Source organism: Bos taurus, chromosome 7, assembly GCF_002263795.3.
Source record: "Bos taurus isolate L1 Dominette 01449 registration number 42190680 breed Hereford chromosome 7, ARS-UCD2.0, whole genome shotgun sequence".
Taxonomy (NCBI): Eukaryota; Metazoa; Chordata; class Mammalia; order Artiodactyla; family Bovidae; genus Bos; species Bos taurus.
This window is the reverse complement of record NC_037334.1, coordinates 11,516,090-11,532,160: the sequence shown is the minus strand read 5'-3', so window position 1 is coordinate 11,532,160 and position 16,071 is coordinate 11,516,090. Positions and strand designations below refer to the sequence as shown.

The window sequence follows — 16,071 nt, the reverse complement described above, 5'->3', positions numbered from 1 at the left end:
TTCACTAACAATGCGGTTTCAGGTAGGCGTTTTGGGTGATGTATCAGCTGACCTCTTGAGGGGCTGGAGATTGAGGCCAGCCATGTCTATGTGACTGAGCCTCAGTAAAGACTCTGGACACCAAAGCTCAGAAGAGCTTCCCTGGTTAGCAGTATAACATGCGTGGTGTGGCTCATCGTTGCCTAGAGAGTTCCCGCTGTCTGAGACTGCACTGGGAGGGAACCACCTGCACAGAACCTTCCCGAAGTTGCCCCATGCCCCTCCTCTCCTGGCTGATTTTCATCTGTATCAGTTCACTGTAGTCAACGATGTTGTTGTTTAGTCACTACGTCATGTCTAAATCTTTTGTGACCCCATGGACTGTAGCCTGCCAAACTCCTGTTTGTGGGATTTCCCAGCCAAGAATCCTGGAGTGGGCTGCCATTTCCTTCTGCAGGGGATCTTCCCAACCACGGAATCGAACCTGGGTCTCCTGCATTGGCAGGAGGAATCTTTACCATCTGAGCCACCAGTAATCAACTATAACCGCAAGGGATGGTCTTCCCTTGTGGCTCAGCGGCAAAGTCTGGTGGGCTACAGTCCATGGGGTCCCCAAAGAGCCAGACACGACTGATCGAGTAAACAACAATAATGGTGCTTGTGAATTTCATGAATCCTTCAGGCAAATCATCAAAGCTGAGAGTGGCCTGGGGCACTTCTCTAACTTCACACCACCCCCACGCACAGAGCAGGGAGGGTGTATTAGGGAATGTCCTCATGTTCTGGAAGAAACCACAGAGCCTGACTTTGCTACTTCCCAGCTGACAGGCCAGGTGGGTCCTTTGGGCCAGGGTTCCTCCCAGTGTGGCCCTGGGCATATCCACACTGTGTTCAGAGTGCAGATTCTGAGTGCCCCTAGACCCAGGCCTGCTGATCCCGAATCTCGGGGGTGAAACCAGGAGCCCCCAAATGGGTACACCCACCCGTGATTCCCATGCACACTCTCGTCTGGACAGCTGCTGCTGGTGCCTCACCAGGCCTGTTTCTGGATCTGTAAAATGGGCAAACCACAGCCCAGGGATGTACTGGGAGGCTTCTGTGCTAGAAGATGTTCTGGAAGGAGGTGCTGTGGACAGTGAGGGCATCCCAGGGAGGGGGCCCTGGCTTTCACTTGGGAAACTTCCTAGGGTTGCCATGACAATGGAAGAACTTGCCATGGGAGTGCCTGGCTCTTGGAGGGGCTACATTGTCACATGTCAGCTCCCTTCCTGTGCCTTTCAGGGACTGCAAGCTGGGACTCAGGAGCCCAGTGGTTAGGGTTTAAATCCCAGTGCAGCCACTCCCTGGCTGGTGGCTTCACGTAGTCACTGACCACCCCAGTGCCCTTACTTCCTATTCTAGGGAGCCAACAACGCCTACCTCACGGGCCTCTGCTGAGGGGTGCAGAACTGGTCCGCAGTGAGCAGACAGGCCCCTGATTACTACTGTCAGGAGGATGATTAAGGCAGCTCGTCTCTGGGGGACAGAGCGGGCTCAGCACCATCCACGCCTGCCGGGGCAGCCACCTTCTTGCACACTGGTCCCAGCCAGGCCTATGCCAGGGGTCCGAGGGAAGCAGGGATACACAGCAGGGTCCCAAGCCACCAACATGGAGACTGTCACTGGTGGATGGAGAGAAAGTCCCAGTGTGCGTTGGCAGCAGAGACAGACGGACCCCCTGTGTTGCGATCTAGTCCCTCTGATGCCAGCTGGGGGCCCAACAGGGTTGGCAGCCAGGCCCTCGGGGTTTTTTGGGGTGAGTTGAGTCCCACTTGGGGAAAAGTTTTACATGTGTTCCTCCAGCGCCATCTGCTCCCACATCTAATTTTAGTCCTTCCTGGGTCTGGGAAGGAGGCTGGGGGTGGAGGGCTGGCTCAGATGGGTCTGGGGGTGGAAGCAGCCCCACCCGGCCCCACTGGGGCTGTAGGGCAGGACCTGGACGGGCAGAGAACACGGGTGCTGTGGGATTGGAGGGTGCCAGCTGGCCGGAGCAGTGCCAAGGCCTGGTGGCATGGCTGAATGACGCCCCCTCTACCTTTGAGGCTCTCTGTGAGAGGGAGCGCTGGTGAGCAGGGCTCACCACCAGCAGCCTCCAGACAGGGCTGGGAAGAGTGGGGCAGGGGGCACCCCCAGGGCGAGGGTGAAGCCGGCAGGCCTCCTCTCTCTGCTTCTCATCCCGCGCTGCCCTTGCCCCCGCCTGGGCCCACCGTAGGGACAGTAATTGAGTAATCGGGCGAGGGTGGGCGGGTAGGCTCCGGGCACTAATTGTGGCGTGTGCGGGATCCAGGGCCAGCATAGGGCCGAGCCGGATAATTAGTTGTTTTTAAATAAACGTCAGCGGGCATGCTTTAATTAAGCCTTCTTCCCAGCGAGAGCCTCGGAGATGTAATCACAGAGAGACACACACACACAGGAGACAGAAGAGCCTCACCAGGAAGGCCTGTCCTGGTCCTGGAGGCCACAGCCCAAATCCCAGGCCCTAGGACCCCTGGCGGGACAAGCCCTGGAGCTCTGGGTTGGGGGTGAGGGGCTGATTTGGGGACCCCTTGAATCAGGGTATCTGATCACCAAGTCTTTCTCTGCTCCGGGTCTGCCAGACTTAGGCTGGGTGGGGGCCTGATTCTCTTAACAAGGGATCAGGAGATTGTGGTGGTTGAGTCACTAAGTCATGTCCGACTCTTTTGCGACCCTCCGGACCGTAGCCTACCAGGCTCCTCTGTCTATGGGATTCTCCAGGCAAAAAGTGGGTTCCCATGCCCTCCTCCAGGGGAATCTTCCCAATCCGGGGATTGAACCCAGGTCTCCTGCACTGGCAGGCAGGTTCTTTACCGCTGAGCCACCAGGGGAGCCCTGGTCGGGGGTATTTTGGGGTTTCATCCCCTCTACCCTGCCTCGGCCCCCTCAACACCTACCTTGGGTGGCTGAGGTGACGAGGATGGCTGTGACGCAGAGACTCCAGAGCACGGCGGCCAGGCGGGCCATGGCGGCGGCCAGGGGTGCGTTCTCAGCTCAGTGGGCTGTGCAGGGGGCCTCGCCCTGCATCACCAGGTGGGCACCACGGCCTGGTCCACCAGCCTGTGGAGGACAGGGAGAGTGAGGCGGGGGGCAGGGCGGGCTGAGGAGGAGGGCAGATTCCCTCTCTTTCTGCAGGTGCCCGAGGGCCTCTAGCCCGCTGCCCCGAGAGGGGTGGACCAAGCCGGCCGTATCTGACAGAAGCGGCACCCCTGGGCGAGGCTGACCCCTCCAAGGCCTCTGGCTCACATTGCAACCCCCCCACCCCAACAGGTGGACCCACCCATTTGGGCACCTTGAATCTCCCAGAAGCACCTCCTGGGGTCTGCCAGTGCCCCCTTCCCCAGGTGGCTGGGGTAATTCTTCAGGCAGTATCAGTTAAGAAGGGCCCACCTGCACCCAGGCAGGCCCCAGACCCTCCATCCCAGAGGAGAACCCTCTGGAAGCCTCTTGAAATTGAGACCCTGCCAGTTCGTCTCCCCTACCCCAGCTTCCTCATCCAGCACGGCGTCCAGGGTGGGGGACCCAGGCGTCTTGGCCCCGGCCTGCAGCCTCGCGGGCTTGGGCAGGAGTCCAGGGCCCCACCCCCAGCCCCTTGGCTTCCTGTCTCTCTGGCTCTGGAAGCTAATTAGAATCCAGCTGGCTGGCGCCACAGATCAGGGACCAGGGACAACTAAGTCCCCTCTTTCCTCTCGGGGGGACCCTCAGGGTGAGCTGGAGATGGGCAGGCGGGGTGAGGGGTGGGTGCAGCCCCTGGAGGGGCTGGGGAGGCTGGAGGAGGGGTGGGAGCTGTATGCCCTCCCAGGCTAGCCCCCTCTTCCCCAGTCTGTCCTTCCCGGGCACAGCGGCTTCGAGGGCACAGAGCCGGGTTCTGACCACTTTTTCTCCCTCCTAGCCTCTCCTCTTCTCACTGCTTCTGTCTCCCCTGCGATACTCCTAAGATGGGACACCCAGATCTCCACCCTTGGTCTTTTGCTCCATCTACACCCCGGTTCTTCAAGTATGACCCTGGCCCAGGGGCACCAGCCTGGACAGCAACTTGCTAGAAATGTACCTTCTCTGAGGAGGGTCAGCACCCATGTTTCTTTTTTAAAAAACAGTTTCTCTTTTACTTATTTGGCTGAGTTCTTAGTCGTGGTTCACCAGCTCAGTAGTTGTGTGGCATGGGTGTAGTTGCTTTGTGGCATGCGGGATCTTAGTTCCCTGGCCAGGGATCGAATCTGCACCCCCTGAATTGCAAGGCTGATTATTAATCACTAGACCACCAGGCAAGTTCCAGCACCCCATGTTTTATCTGGCTCTCATTCCCTGATAGCTCAGTTGGTAAAGAATCCGCCTACAATGTGGGAGACCTAGGTTTGATCCCTGGGTTGGGAAGATCCGCTGGAGAAGGGAAAGACTACCCACTCCAGTATTCTGGCCTGGAGAATTCCATGGACTGCAGAGTCCATGGGGTCGCAAAGAGTGGGACACAACTGAGTGACTCTCACTTCACTTCTAGTGTGCAAACCCTTGGTCTGTCCTCTACTCGCATCCCCCACGTCTGTCCTATGGTCTCAACACCAGGGACAAGCTCATACTTTCCAAGCCTCTTATTTACAGTTTGGAATCTCACAAAAGAGCCCTGACGACTGGTTGTTTTTCCCCCCACAGTTGAAAGCCTATCAACCAGCCCGGTAAGCTCCCTGACCCCACTCTTGCCTCCTGCTCTTCTTCAAGCAGCCCAGACCCTGCCCCAGGGCCTCGGCACTTGTCACTTCCTCTGGGTGAATCTTCTGCCTGCCAGTTATTCACACGGCCTCTTCCTCTGCTCCCTGGCCTCCTTCAAACCTTGGTTCAAATGTGACTATTTCTCTTTTTTAACGGATGTGCCCCTCCACAGGCAGGGATCATTGCATTGTTTTGGTCCTGCTTCCACAACAGGCCTGAATGTTTGTTGAACAGCTGTTGTTCAGTTGCTCAGTCACGTCCAACTCCTTTGCGACCCCATGGACTTCAGCCTGCCAGGCTCCTCTGTCCATGGGATTTCCCAGGCAAGAATACTGGAGTAGATAGCCATTTCCTTCTCCACGCTGAATCAGTCTCAGAACCCGAACCTAGAAATCCTCCTCAATTACCAACTTCTCTGCTCCCCTCTCCTTCATAAGCTCCTCCAGCAAGTCCCATGGGCTCTGCCTCCCTCCAAAGTACCCTGTCAATCTGCCCACTCCCCAGGGCCACCACCAGGCCCAAGCCGCCACCCTGCTGCCCCCAGAGGCTTGTCCTGGTCTCCTCCTCTTCCCAGCCTCGCTGCCTCCACTCAGTGCTAAGGCCAGCATTCAGTGATGTAAATTTGAGCGTTAACCTCCCCCTCTGCTCTCCCCTGGGGTCTCCGTTCCTCACCAGGACCCAGAGGCTGCTGGTTGGGCTGGTGTCACCACGTTCTCCAACGCAACCCTCCTCGCAGTCCTTGGAGCTCCAGCTTCCTTCCGGCCTGAGCCCTTGCCTGGGCTGCCCCTCTGCTGAACAGCCTCCCAGTACCCCCATTGCCTGCTGCAGCTTCTCAGCACTCAGGGCTCAACCCCAAGGTCACCCCAGCAGAGCAACCTGCCCTGACCACCCCCAGCACTCCTGTATCCTCGCTCGCCATCCTTTAGCCCTGTTTTTATTTTATTTTAACTTATTTTGGTCACACTGTGCAGCTTGTGGGATCTTAGTTCCCTGACCAGGGGCCGAACAGTGGAAGCGCACAGTCTTAACCACTGAACCGCCAGGGGAGTCCCCAGCCCCATGTTTAATTCACAGCACCTGAAATCACCTTCTTTTTTCTTTTAAACATTTTGCCTTTTTAAAGAAATTATTTATCTGGCTGCACTAACTCTTAGTTTCAGCATGTGGAATCTAGTTCCCTCACCAGGGATAGAACCTGGGCCCCCTGCATTGGGAGCCCAGAGTCTTAACCACTGGACCACCAGGGAAGGCCCTGAAATCACCTTCTTGTATAAGCAGGTCTATTGTCAGCCTTCCCCACTAGATCATGAGCCAGTTGAGGGCAGGGACTCAGCACAGCTTCTCAGGGAATAAAGATTTGGGCTGCTCACTCATGGGGCAGGACGTCCCTCCAGGGCTGTCTCCTCTCATGAGAAATAGAAAGTAATTTCCCGGCGCAGCTCCCCCACCCCGACCCCCAGGACCTTCCCCAGCTCCCAGCCTTCAGCAAACTCTCCCCTCTACTTCCTCAGCCCACAACCATCTCTCTCATCCCACAACCCTGTCCAGATGCGGCCTTGGATGGTTTCCTTTCATTCTGAAGCATTCTACAATTTTACATGGTCTGGGGCGGGGTGCGGTGGGGGGCATCACCTCATTCCCACCCGCATCTACTTTCCAGACTCGAGGTGGAGCGGGGAACTGGCGCTAGGCTGCTGGATGCTCCCCTCCCTGGCTCTTCCCTAGGGAGTGTAGCTGGTTAGCATTCTCCCTCTGGCTCCCTTAGGGAGTTAAACCGGTTAGCACCTGGTTAATGCTGAAGAGGCTGCCAGATGCCAGGCTCTGGGTGTGGCCGGCCAACATGGGTCTGGGGTCCAACTCGGTCATTTCATGCCCCAAGGCCCTGAGTGGGTCCCCCCACCCCCAGTTCCCTTGACACCTTGTTTCTGCAGGGTTCTCATAAGGACCGCAGCCTACATGCACAGTAAGCCAGCACAGGATGCTGTCCCAGAGTAAGGAGGGTCAGGACCCAGGAAGCATCCATGAAGGAGCTAGCTCTTCTCCTCTGGGCTGGCCCCGCTCCCCGGAACCCCAGGACCCCAGCCCTCTTCCTGTCCACACCCCACTCAGGGATTCCACCGGCCTCATGGCTTTAGACACCATCTGTACCCATGACAGCTGCCGCCTCTGAGTCCCAGCCCCGTTTCTGTCCTCACATCTACACTTCTGTCTGGATCTCCAAAGCACCTTGACCCTGACCAGACCTGACCAAACTCCCGGTTTCAGGGCATGGTCCCCCCCTGGCACCATCCTCCCAGGACCTTGGGTCAGAATTCAAGGAGTCAAAATCTGGGATTTCCCTCTTCCCTCACCCCCACAGCCAGTTCAGGATTAAGTCCGGGGTCTGCACCTCCAGAACAGCCCAGCGTCTCTCTGTCCATTCTCAGCATCTGTCCTCCAGACCTGGGCATTCCCATCTTCACCAAAGAGCTCTGATCCCTTCCCCGCTGCCCTCCAGCACCTCCACTCCTACATCCCAGGCTTCCCCTGGCGGCCAGAGGGGCTTTTTAAAAGGTTGTGGTATCACACACACACACACACACACACACACACACACCGTTGTTTAGTTGCTAAGTTGTGTCCAACTCTTTGCGACTCCATGGATAGTAGCCCACCAGGCTCCTCCATCCATGGGATTCTCCAGGCAAGAATACTGGAGTGAGTTGCCATTCCCTTCTCCAGGGGATCTTCCCCACCCAGGGATCAAACTTGCATCTCCTGCCTTGGCAAGCGGGTTCTTTACCAGGGAAGCCCTATATATATATATATATATGTGTGTGTATATATATACATATATGATGTAAAACTTGTGATTTTAATCATTTTTAAGTATACAATTCAGTGGCATTAATTACATTCTCAATGCTGTGCCACCAGCACCTCTATTTCCAAAACTTTTCTATCGCCCCGAAGAGAAACTTGTGTGTGTGTTAGTCGCTCAGTTGTATCCGACTCTCTTTGTGACCTCACAGACTATAGTCCACCAGGCTCCTCCGTCCATGGGATTCTCCAGGCAACAATACTAGAGTGAGTTGCCATTCCCTTCTCCAGGAGATCTTCCTGACCCAGGGATTGAACCTGGGTCTCCTGCACTGCAGGCAGATTCTTTCCCATCTGAGCCACCAGAAACTTGGTACCTGCTGATCAAGAACTCTTGTCTCCCCGCTCCCCTCAGGTCCTGGCAACCACTCATCTGCTTTCTGTGTCAATGGATCTGCCTGTTTCTAGCATCGCACACACGTGGAATCAGATAATCAGTGGCCTTTTGCGTCTGGTTTGTTTCACTCAGCAAGATGTTTCTGAGGTTCACCCATGTGGAAGAGTGTGTCAGTTGGGTTCCTCTTCCTGGCTGAGTAATATTCATTGTACGAATGAACCACATTTCTTCATCCATTTGGATAAAAAAATTTAATTGGAATATAGATGATTTACAAGGTTATGTTAGTTTTGGGTATACAGCAAAGTGAATCCATTATACATATACATATATCCACTTTCTAAAAAGATTATTTTCATGTATACACCGCTACAGAGTACTGATAGAGTTTCCTGTGCTATATAGTAGGTCCTTATTAGTTATGTATTTTAACAGAGTAGTCTGTATGTGTTAATTTATTTTTGTTTGTTTTTGGCCATGCCATGTGCCTCGCAGCATCTTAGTTCTCTGACCAGGGACTGAACCCGCTCCCTAGGCAGTGAATGGAGAAGGGACTGGCAACCCATTGCAGTATTCTTGCCTGGGAAATCCCATGAACAGAGGACCCTGGTGGGTTACAGCCCATAGGATGGCAAACAGTTGGACAAGACTGAGCAGCTAATAACACCTAGGCAGTGAAAATGTGAAGTCCTAACCACTGGATGACCAGGGAATTTCCTATCCATTCATCACTGACGGATACTTAGGCTGTTTCCACAGAGAGGACCTTTTCTTTCAATTTATTTATTTTTAATTGAAAAGTAATTGCTTTATAATACTGTGTTGGTTTCTGCCAGACATCAACACGGATCAGCCATAGGTATACATACATCCCCTCCCACTTCAGCCTCCCTCCCACCTCTCTCGCCATCCCACCCCTCTAGGTTGTCGAGGAGCGCCGACCTGAGCCCCGAGTCATGTAGCGAATCCCCACTGGCTGTCTAGTTTACATACAGCAGTGTATATGTTTCTATGCTCCTGTCTTCATTCATCCCACCCTCTCCTTCCACCCCTCCCGCCCCCACGTCTGTAAGTCTCTTCCACAGAGGGGACTTTCTAAAGACAATCTTGGGACCTCCCTGGCGGTCCAGTGGTTAGGGCTTGGTGCTGTCACTGCCGTGACCCGGGTTCAACCCCTGGTTGGGGAACCAGGCCTCACAAGATATGTGGCAGAGCCAAAAAAAAAAAAAGAATCTGAACACACTGCGCCCCTGCTTAAATCCCTGCCAGAGCTCCCACTTTACATCCTGTGAGACCACACACGTCCGGCTCCTGCCCCTTCCCCGCTCCTCCGGCCACGCAGTCCTGGCCGGTGCCCCTTAGATCTCCGCTCATGTCCCCCCCTCAGAGATGCGGTGGGCCTCCACCACCCTGCACCATAGCCGCTGGCAGCCAGTGCCCGCCTGGCCCATTCCCACCGTCCTGTAACCTCCCACGGCTGTTTTTCTCTCAGTAAAATGGGGCTGCTGCTTAGGGTAGCTGCACAGCATGATGAATTCACACCCAGGGAACATACAGGGCCCTGCCTGGTGTGCAGTGAGTTCAAGGTGTCCCCTGCTGCGCTGTCATCCCTGCACCCACCGGTCACGCCACTGCCACGTGACTTGACTTGTCCACTGGTGGATTTCCTTCGTACTCCTCCCCCGCCCCCAAGAAGGGAAGTTCCCGAGGCTGTCCCCTGGCACTTAGATGTGCAGTACTAGCTGTCGTTCAGTTGCTCAGTTGTGCACGATTCTTTTCGACCCCATGGACTGCAGCCTGCCAGGCTCCTCTGTCCATGGGATTCTCCAGGCAAGAATTCTGGAGCGGGTTGCCATTTCCTTCTCCAGGGGATCTTCCTGGACCAGGGATCGAACCTGAATCTCCTGCACTGGTAGGCGGAGTCTTTACCACTGAACTATCAGGGAAGCCCAGATGTATAATAGGTTCACAAACAAATATTTACCAAATGAACACACGAATAGTGGTGGGGATGGCTGGGCGGGGCATCTGCCCTGTGACCTAGGGGCCAAGCCTGACCCACACAGGCTGGGCACCATTGCCTCAGGGGCACAGAAAGTGTTCCCAATGGGCTGCTGCTGCTCCCGGAAGCCCCATCCCTGGAGCAGCTCCCCCACGAAGCCCCAGGCATCCCCAGGGCTGTCCCCACCTCGGGGTTGGAGTTGGGGGAGCTGGGCACAGCAGCTCTGTCCCCTCTCTTCCTGGCCTGACTGCACACCCACTAGGCCCTGGGGAGTTTCTCCTGGCACCTGGTGCTCACTGAAGTGAGGAGGTGAGGTCAGACGTGGTGAGGTGGGAACCACCTGGGAGATCCAGGCCTGACCAGCCCTGAGGCCTTGGGGTGGATGGAACTATATTCCCCCCAGAAAAGATACGATGGCACCCTATCCCCCGGCACTTCAGAATAGGACCTTATTTGGAGATAAAGATGTAATTAAGTTAAAATGAGTGAGGTCATCAGGGTGGGGTGTGTGTGTGTTTGTGTGTCTGCACGCACTCAGTCATGTCTGACTCTTTGCGACCCCATGGGCTGCAGCACGCCAGGTTCCTCTGTCCATGGAACTTCCCAGGCAAGAATACTGGAGTGGGTTGTCATTTCCTTCTCCAGGGGATCTTTCCAGACCAGGGCTCAAACTCTCATCTCTTGCTTTTCCTGCTGTGGCAGGTGGATTCTTTACCACTGAGCCACCTAGGAAGCCCCAGTACGGTGGACCCTGATCCAATCAGACTGCTGTCCTTATAAAAAGGACACGGACCCAGACCCACACACCCCCAAGGAGAACACCCCATGAAGACGAGGCAGAGATTGGTGTGACGCGCCTTCAAGCTAGGGATTGCTGGCCAACCTCCAGAAGCTGGGGCAGAGGTTCCTTCTCTGTGCCCCTGGAAGGAACCAACCCAATGCTTCCATCTTGGGCTTCTGGTGTCTATAACTGGGAGACAATACATTTCTGTTAAAGCCACCCAGCCTGGCTTTAACAGCAGCCCCAGTGAACTCACACAGGGGGTCAGGGCAGACAGGGCAGGAGGGGTGGTGGTATATAGGCAGAGATGGGAGATGGGCCTTGAGCCTCACAACTTCAGGAAAACCTTTCTGCTCCAGGGGTGTGGGGGGTCAGCTGGGACCTCCCATTTGCCAGAACCACCCACGACGGCCAGGGGCAGCAGCTGACAGCGCTGTGCCCCATTCCGAGCACTGTACGCCTGTATCTCAGGTAATCCTCATAAGGACTTAGTAAGGATGGGGGGTGCATACCCACATTTTATAGGAGAGGAAAGTGAGATCCCAAGGGCACCCAAGTGGCAAGGGGGCCTGGAACCCCAGGCTGATCACGGCAAGCTGGGGAGACCTGGGGGCCCTCAAGAGGCCGCTCTTCTGGGCCCAGACTGCTTCTGTAAGCCTGAGTGGCCTCCAAAGTGGGCATGCCCACAGGGGTCAGGTGAGCGCACACCTGTGTCTGTCCCCACTTTGAGCCTCAGGGAACTGGAGTGTTTGGGAAACTTGTTTCCCAATTTAACCCATGGGAAACAGGGCTCGCCACCCTCACGTTGAGAAGGGAGACTGGGCCCCAGGTGTGTTAGACCCCCAGGTCATGCAGGCTGCCCACTGACCCCACACCTGCCTCTGTTTTTGCCTGAGCCCCACCTCAGTCTCAAGTCAAGGGGCAAAAGCATGTCCTGGGGGCGGGTGATGCGGCCCAAGCTCTGTCCTCAGGTGCCCTGGGATGGGGCAGAGGAGGGCGACAGGAGGAAAACCGGCTGCTGGCGGAGAGGGGGAGCCGCGAGCTTGCCCTAGAGTGTGGTTGCCGTGGCAACCCTCTGTGCTCGAGTGGGTGGGAGTCTGAATATCTGGAGGTGGGGGACACCACCAGCAGGATTCCGGGCCCCTGAGAACAAGTCTCCTTCCTCTTGCTCCCTCCTCAGCAGCCTGAGTCCTCCCCAAACCCAGCAGCCAGAGAGCCCAGCTCCATGGGCCCGCCTCCTCCAGGGAACCCTCAGGCGTGGCCGAATGGGTAAGCGGCAGGCCTGGGCTAAGGCCAGGGACTTGGCTCCTGGGTCTGAACCTGCTGTGTGCTATTTGCTCTCAGGCCAGACTCCTGGCCTCTCTGAGCCCATCTCCCCATCCCAACTCTAGGACTGACAGACTGCCGTCACAGAGGTGGAGCAAGTGCCAGAGAGTGTCCAGCACATAACCTCCTTCAGGAAGGGGGCTGTGGGCTCTGGGGGTGGGGTCAGGCCAGGGTCCCCACTGAACCCTTAGCTCCACCCCTTCATCTTCCAACATCTCAGCAGAAAGCAGCCCGAGTCCTCCGAGGTGCTCAAGAACCTCTCCTCCTCCCATCCCCGCAGCGGCTCCTTCGTCTCCTCCTTCGGCATCTGCTCACTGTCTCCTCAGGCCTTGGTCCCCTCCCTGGTCCAGCCCTGCCGCCTCCTCCCTTTTCTCCGGCTCTCCACCCTCGCAGCCCAGCCTATTCCCCCTACAGCTGCCAGAGGGCGCCGGTGAGCACCTGAGTCCCCACACTGTCCCATTCTGGCTCAGAACCCTCCACGGCTCCCACCACACTAGGAGCAAAGGTCAAAGCCCTTCTTCGGCCCACAAGGCCCTGTGCACTCAGCCCCATCCCGTCCTTACCCTCACCTCCTTCCACCTTTTCCTCCTCACTCACTAACACCAGGCAAGTATCCTCTCAGGGCCTTTGCACAGGCTGTTCCCTCCTCCCCAGACCTGCAAAGCTCCTCCCTTGCCTTCTTCAAGTCTTTACACAGATGCTGCCAGCTCTGGGAGGTCCTGCTAGCCCCAACATTCTTGCATCCTGCTTTCCCCGGCACTCATCCCTATCATGCCTGCCATGCTGCTGCTGCTGCTGCTAAGTCGCTTCAGTCGTGTCCGACTCTATGCGACCCCACAGACTGGACTATGCAGCCCACCAGGCTCCCCCGTCCCTGAGATTCTCCAGGCAAGAACACTGGAGTGGGTTGCCATTTCCTTCTCCAATACATCAAAGTGAAAAGTGAAAGTGAAGTTGCTCAGTCGTGTCCAACTCTTAACGACCCCATGGACTGCAGCGCACCAGGCTCCTCCGTCCATGAGATTTTCCAGGCAAGAGTACTGGAGTGGGGTGCCATTGCCTTCTCCATGCGTTTTACTTATTTGCTTATTATCTCTCTCCCACTAGATGTCGGCGCCACAGGGTGGGGTTTGTCTGCCTATAAATTTTAAAAGGTCACTCTGGCAGCCAAGTGGCAGGGGTGGGACCATTCAAAGCCTCCCCTTCTCCACGGATGCCTCCTCCCTGGTCTCCTCCACATCTATCTGCCACTCCCACCCCTTCTGATCTCTATCCTGCACCCAGAGTGCTCTTGGCAAAATGAAAACTCCACATCACTGCCTGCCTACAACCCTCCATGGCTCCCTATTGCCTCAGAGGCTGCGACTTGGTATTTCAGGCCTGGATTTCCTGCTTTTTTCATCACCTTCTCTGCTCCGGCCTATTCTTTCCTCACCCCCCACATCTCTCACCCACATACCCAGAAGACTCCTGCCCTCTGTGCCCTCTTCCTCCAAAAGGCTCTGTCCCCCAGGACTGCATTGGAACCCACACTAGCAGTACACTGGGCCTCCACATTTTGCTCCCCTCACTGGACTTGGGCTCTGCGGTTGAAAGTCTATCTATCCCATCAGGGAACATTCCATCGTGGGTTGGCCTGGTTCTCTGTTGCATGCCCAGTTCTGGTGAGGAGAGCGTTCTTGTTAATTCGTTTAATGAACAACGATGAAACAGACCCTTGGAAGAGGTCGTCCATTCAGGGGGTAGTTACCTAGTTCCCACCTGGTCACAAGTACTTTGGAGGAAAATAGACTCGAGGCAGAGAAAGAATGGGGGTGGGGTGGGGAATATGTGTCAATGCAAACATAGATGGGGTGGTCAGGGAACGCCTGGCTAAGTAGGTAACAATTTAGCAAAGGTCACAAGGAGGTGAGCCACCGAGGTACTGGAGAAAGAGTATCCAGGCCATGGGAAGAACACACACAAAAGCCCTGAGGTAGGTAGGAATGTGCTAGAGCGTGGCTCTGGTTCAGAGAGAAAGGGGAGAGTGGGAAGGGGTGAGGGCAGGTGTAGAGGGCAGAGCGAGCAGGGCCTGCGGGAGTGAGCCGGGAGCAGTGGAGCTTCTTTTTTTTAATATTTATTTATTTGGCTAGGCCAGGTCTTAGTTGCGGCACGTGGGATCTTTAGTTGAGAATATGAACGTTGAGTTGTGGCATATGGGGTCTAGTTCCCTGATGAGGGATTCAACCCAGGCCTCCAGCATTGGGAGTGTAGAGTTCTAGCCACTGGACCACCAGGGAAGGCCCACCCTGAGACTGAGTGGGGACAAGATGTGCCCTGACTCGGGCGAGGGGAGATGAGACTCTACGTGTGGGGGGTGATGATGAGAGCGGAAGGTGCTCCCTGGCCCCACCCTCTTCGTTTCTCTAGGTCCACCCTGCTGTCTGAACCAGAAGCCTGCAGTTTCCCCGTCCCCCTCCTTTCCTTCTGCCTTCCAATTGGTCACCCACTGAATCATGTCAACTCTGTCTCGAAAGCCCCGCACGGGTCCCTCTCTAAGGTCTCAAGGCCCCCGCCCAAGCCTTCATGTTGACAGCTGTGGTGGCCTCCGACCCACACTGGCCTCGCCCCCACCTCCCCCCTGGCCTGGGCTCCCTTCCCGCCTGCCCTCCACAGTTCCCGCCTATGAAGCAGCCAGAAGGAGCGCATACTAAACATTCTAACCCTGTTTCATGGCCTTGACCCCTTCCCAGGCCTCCTCAGCCCTGTGCACAAGTAGAAACACAAATCCAAAGCAGTCCTTCGGGCCCCAGGACCCGCGTCCTGTCTCCCTGCCTGGCCAGGGAATGTCTCTCCTTTCCCGTCTGAGCTGCCCACTTCTTTCTGACCTCAGGGCGGGTCCCTTCCTTTCACTAACTCTCCCTGACTCCCCTCCACTTTACCCCTCCTTCCCTTCCAGGCCTCGGCTGGGAAGCCCTCTCCGCCAGGAAGCTCTCCCTTACAGGCCATCCGGCCACCTCTTCGATGCTCCTCTCCACAGCAGGTTGGAACCACAGGCAGCCCGAGACCCATTTCCACCCCAAGGTGCTCCCTGACCGATCACACGCCTCACATACACTCCAGGTCCTGTAGCTGCTATCTAGTCACTCAGCTGTGCCTAAGTCTTTGCAACCCCATGGACTGTAGCCCGCCAGGCTCCTCTGTTCCTGGAATTCTTCAGGCCAGAATCCTGGACTGGGTTGTCATGCCCTCCTGCAGGGCATCTTCCCAGCCTGGGGATCAAACCCTGGTCCCCTGCATTGCAGGCGGATTCTTCACTGCTGAGCCACCTGGGAACCCCCCAGGTACTGCAGAGCAGTGCTGAAAATGGTCACGGGAGCCAGGGCCTCTGGCAGAAGACATGGAAGAAAGCTCTGGGGCCCTCTGCTACCACCAAGCTGGCAGTAAAGGGGCAGAGACCAGAGGGTGGGGGAGATGGTGCTCAGCGGGGCAACAGGGAAGAGGCCCCAGGTCTCAGGGTCCTAGGTTTAAATCCCAGCTGTGCCCACTTTAGGCTGTGTGACGATGCAACTCCCCCTGCCCCCACCACGGTCCCTCCTCTGCCTTCTGTCTCTTCCCTGGGGAAATGGGACGAAAGTCTCACAATGGTGGTTGTGGGGCTTAGAAATAATATTCAGCGATTCTACATGACTCTTTATCTTATTTATTTGCCACACCTGCATAGCCTGTGAGACCGTAGTTTCCCCGACCAGGGATCGAATCTGGGAACAAGGCAGTGGAAGCCTGAATCTTAACCACTGGACCACAAGGGAAGTACCCACACGTCTCTTTTAGGGCACCAACTGTGTGTGAGGCACTGACCGAGGTGTGGAGAGACAGCTGTGAATGAGCCAGACATAAAGAACACTAAAAAAAGTCAGTCCTGTGATGTACTAGTGGTTGGTATGTGTGTGTGTGTGTGTGTGTGTGTGTGTTGGGCAATGTTAAATACAGTGATGGAGAAAGGCCAGACATGTCATAAAGCTCTGGGAAGGTGAGGAAGAAGCC

The 16,071-nt window shown here is 56.0% G+C and overlaps 1 protein-coding gene across 3 annotated transcripts in view; it reads right to left on the bottom strand.

Annotated features, from left to right (window-relative positions):
- The window catches only part of ADGRL1 (adhesion G protein-coupled receptor L1), a 50,736-nt gene that overhangs the window by 28,627 nt on the left and 6,038 nt on the right, over positions 1-16,071 (bottom strand). For all 3 annotated transcript variants that reach the window (XM_059888482.1, XM_005208626.5, NM_001113728.1), the window contains 1 exon segment: positions 2,931-3,093. In XM_059888482.1, the coding sequence (XP_059744465.1) occupies positions 2,931-3,000 (70 nt within the window). In that variant the 5' untranslated portion in view covers positions 3,001-3,093.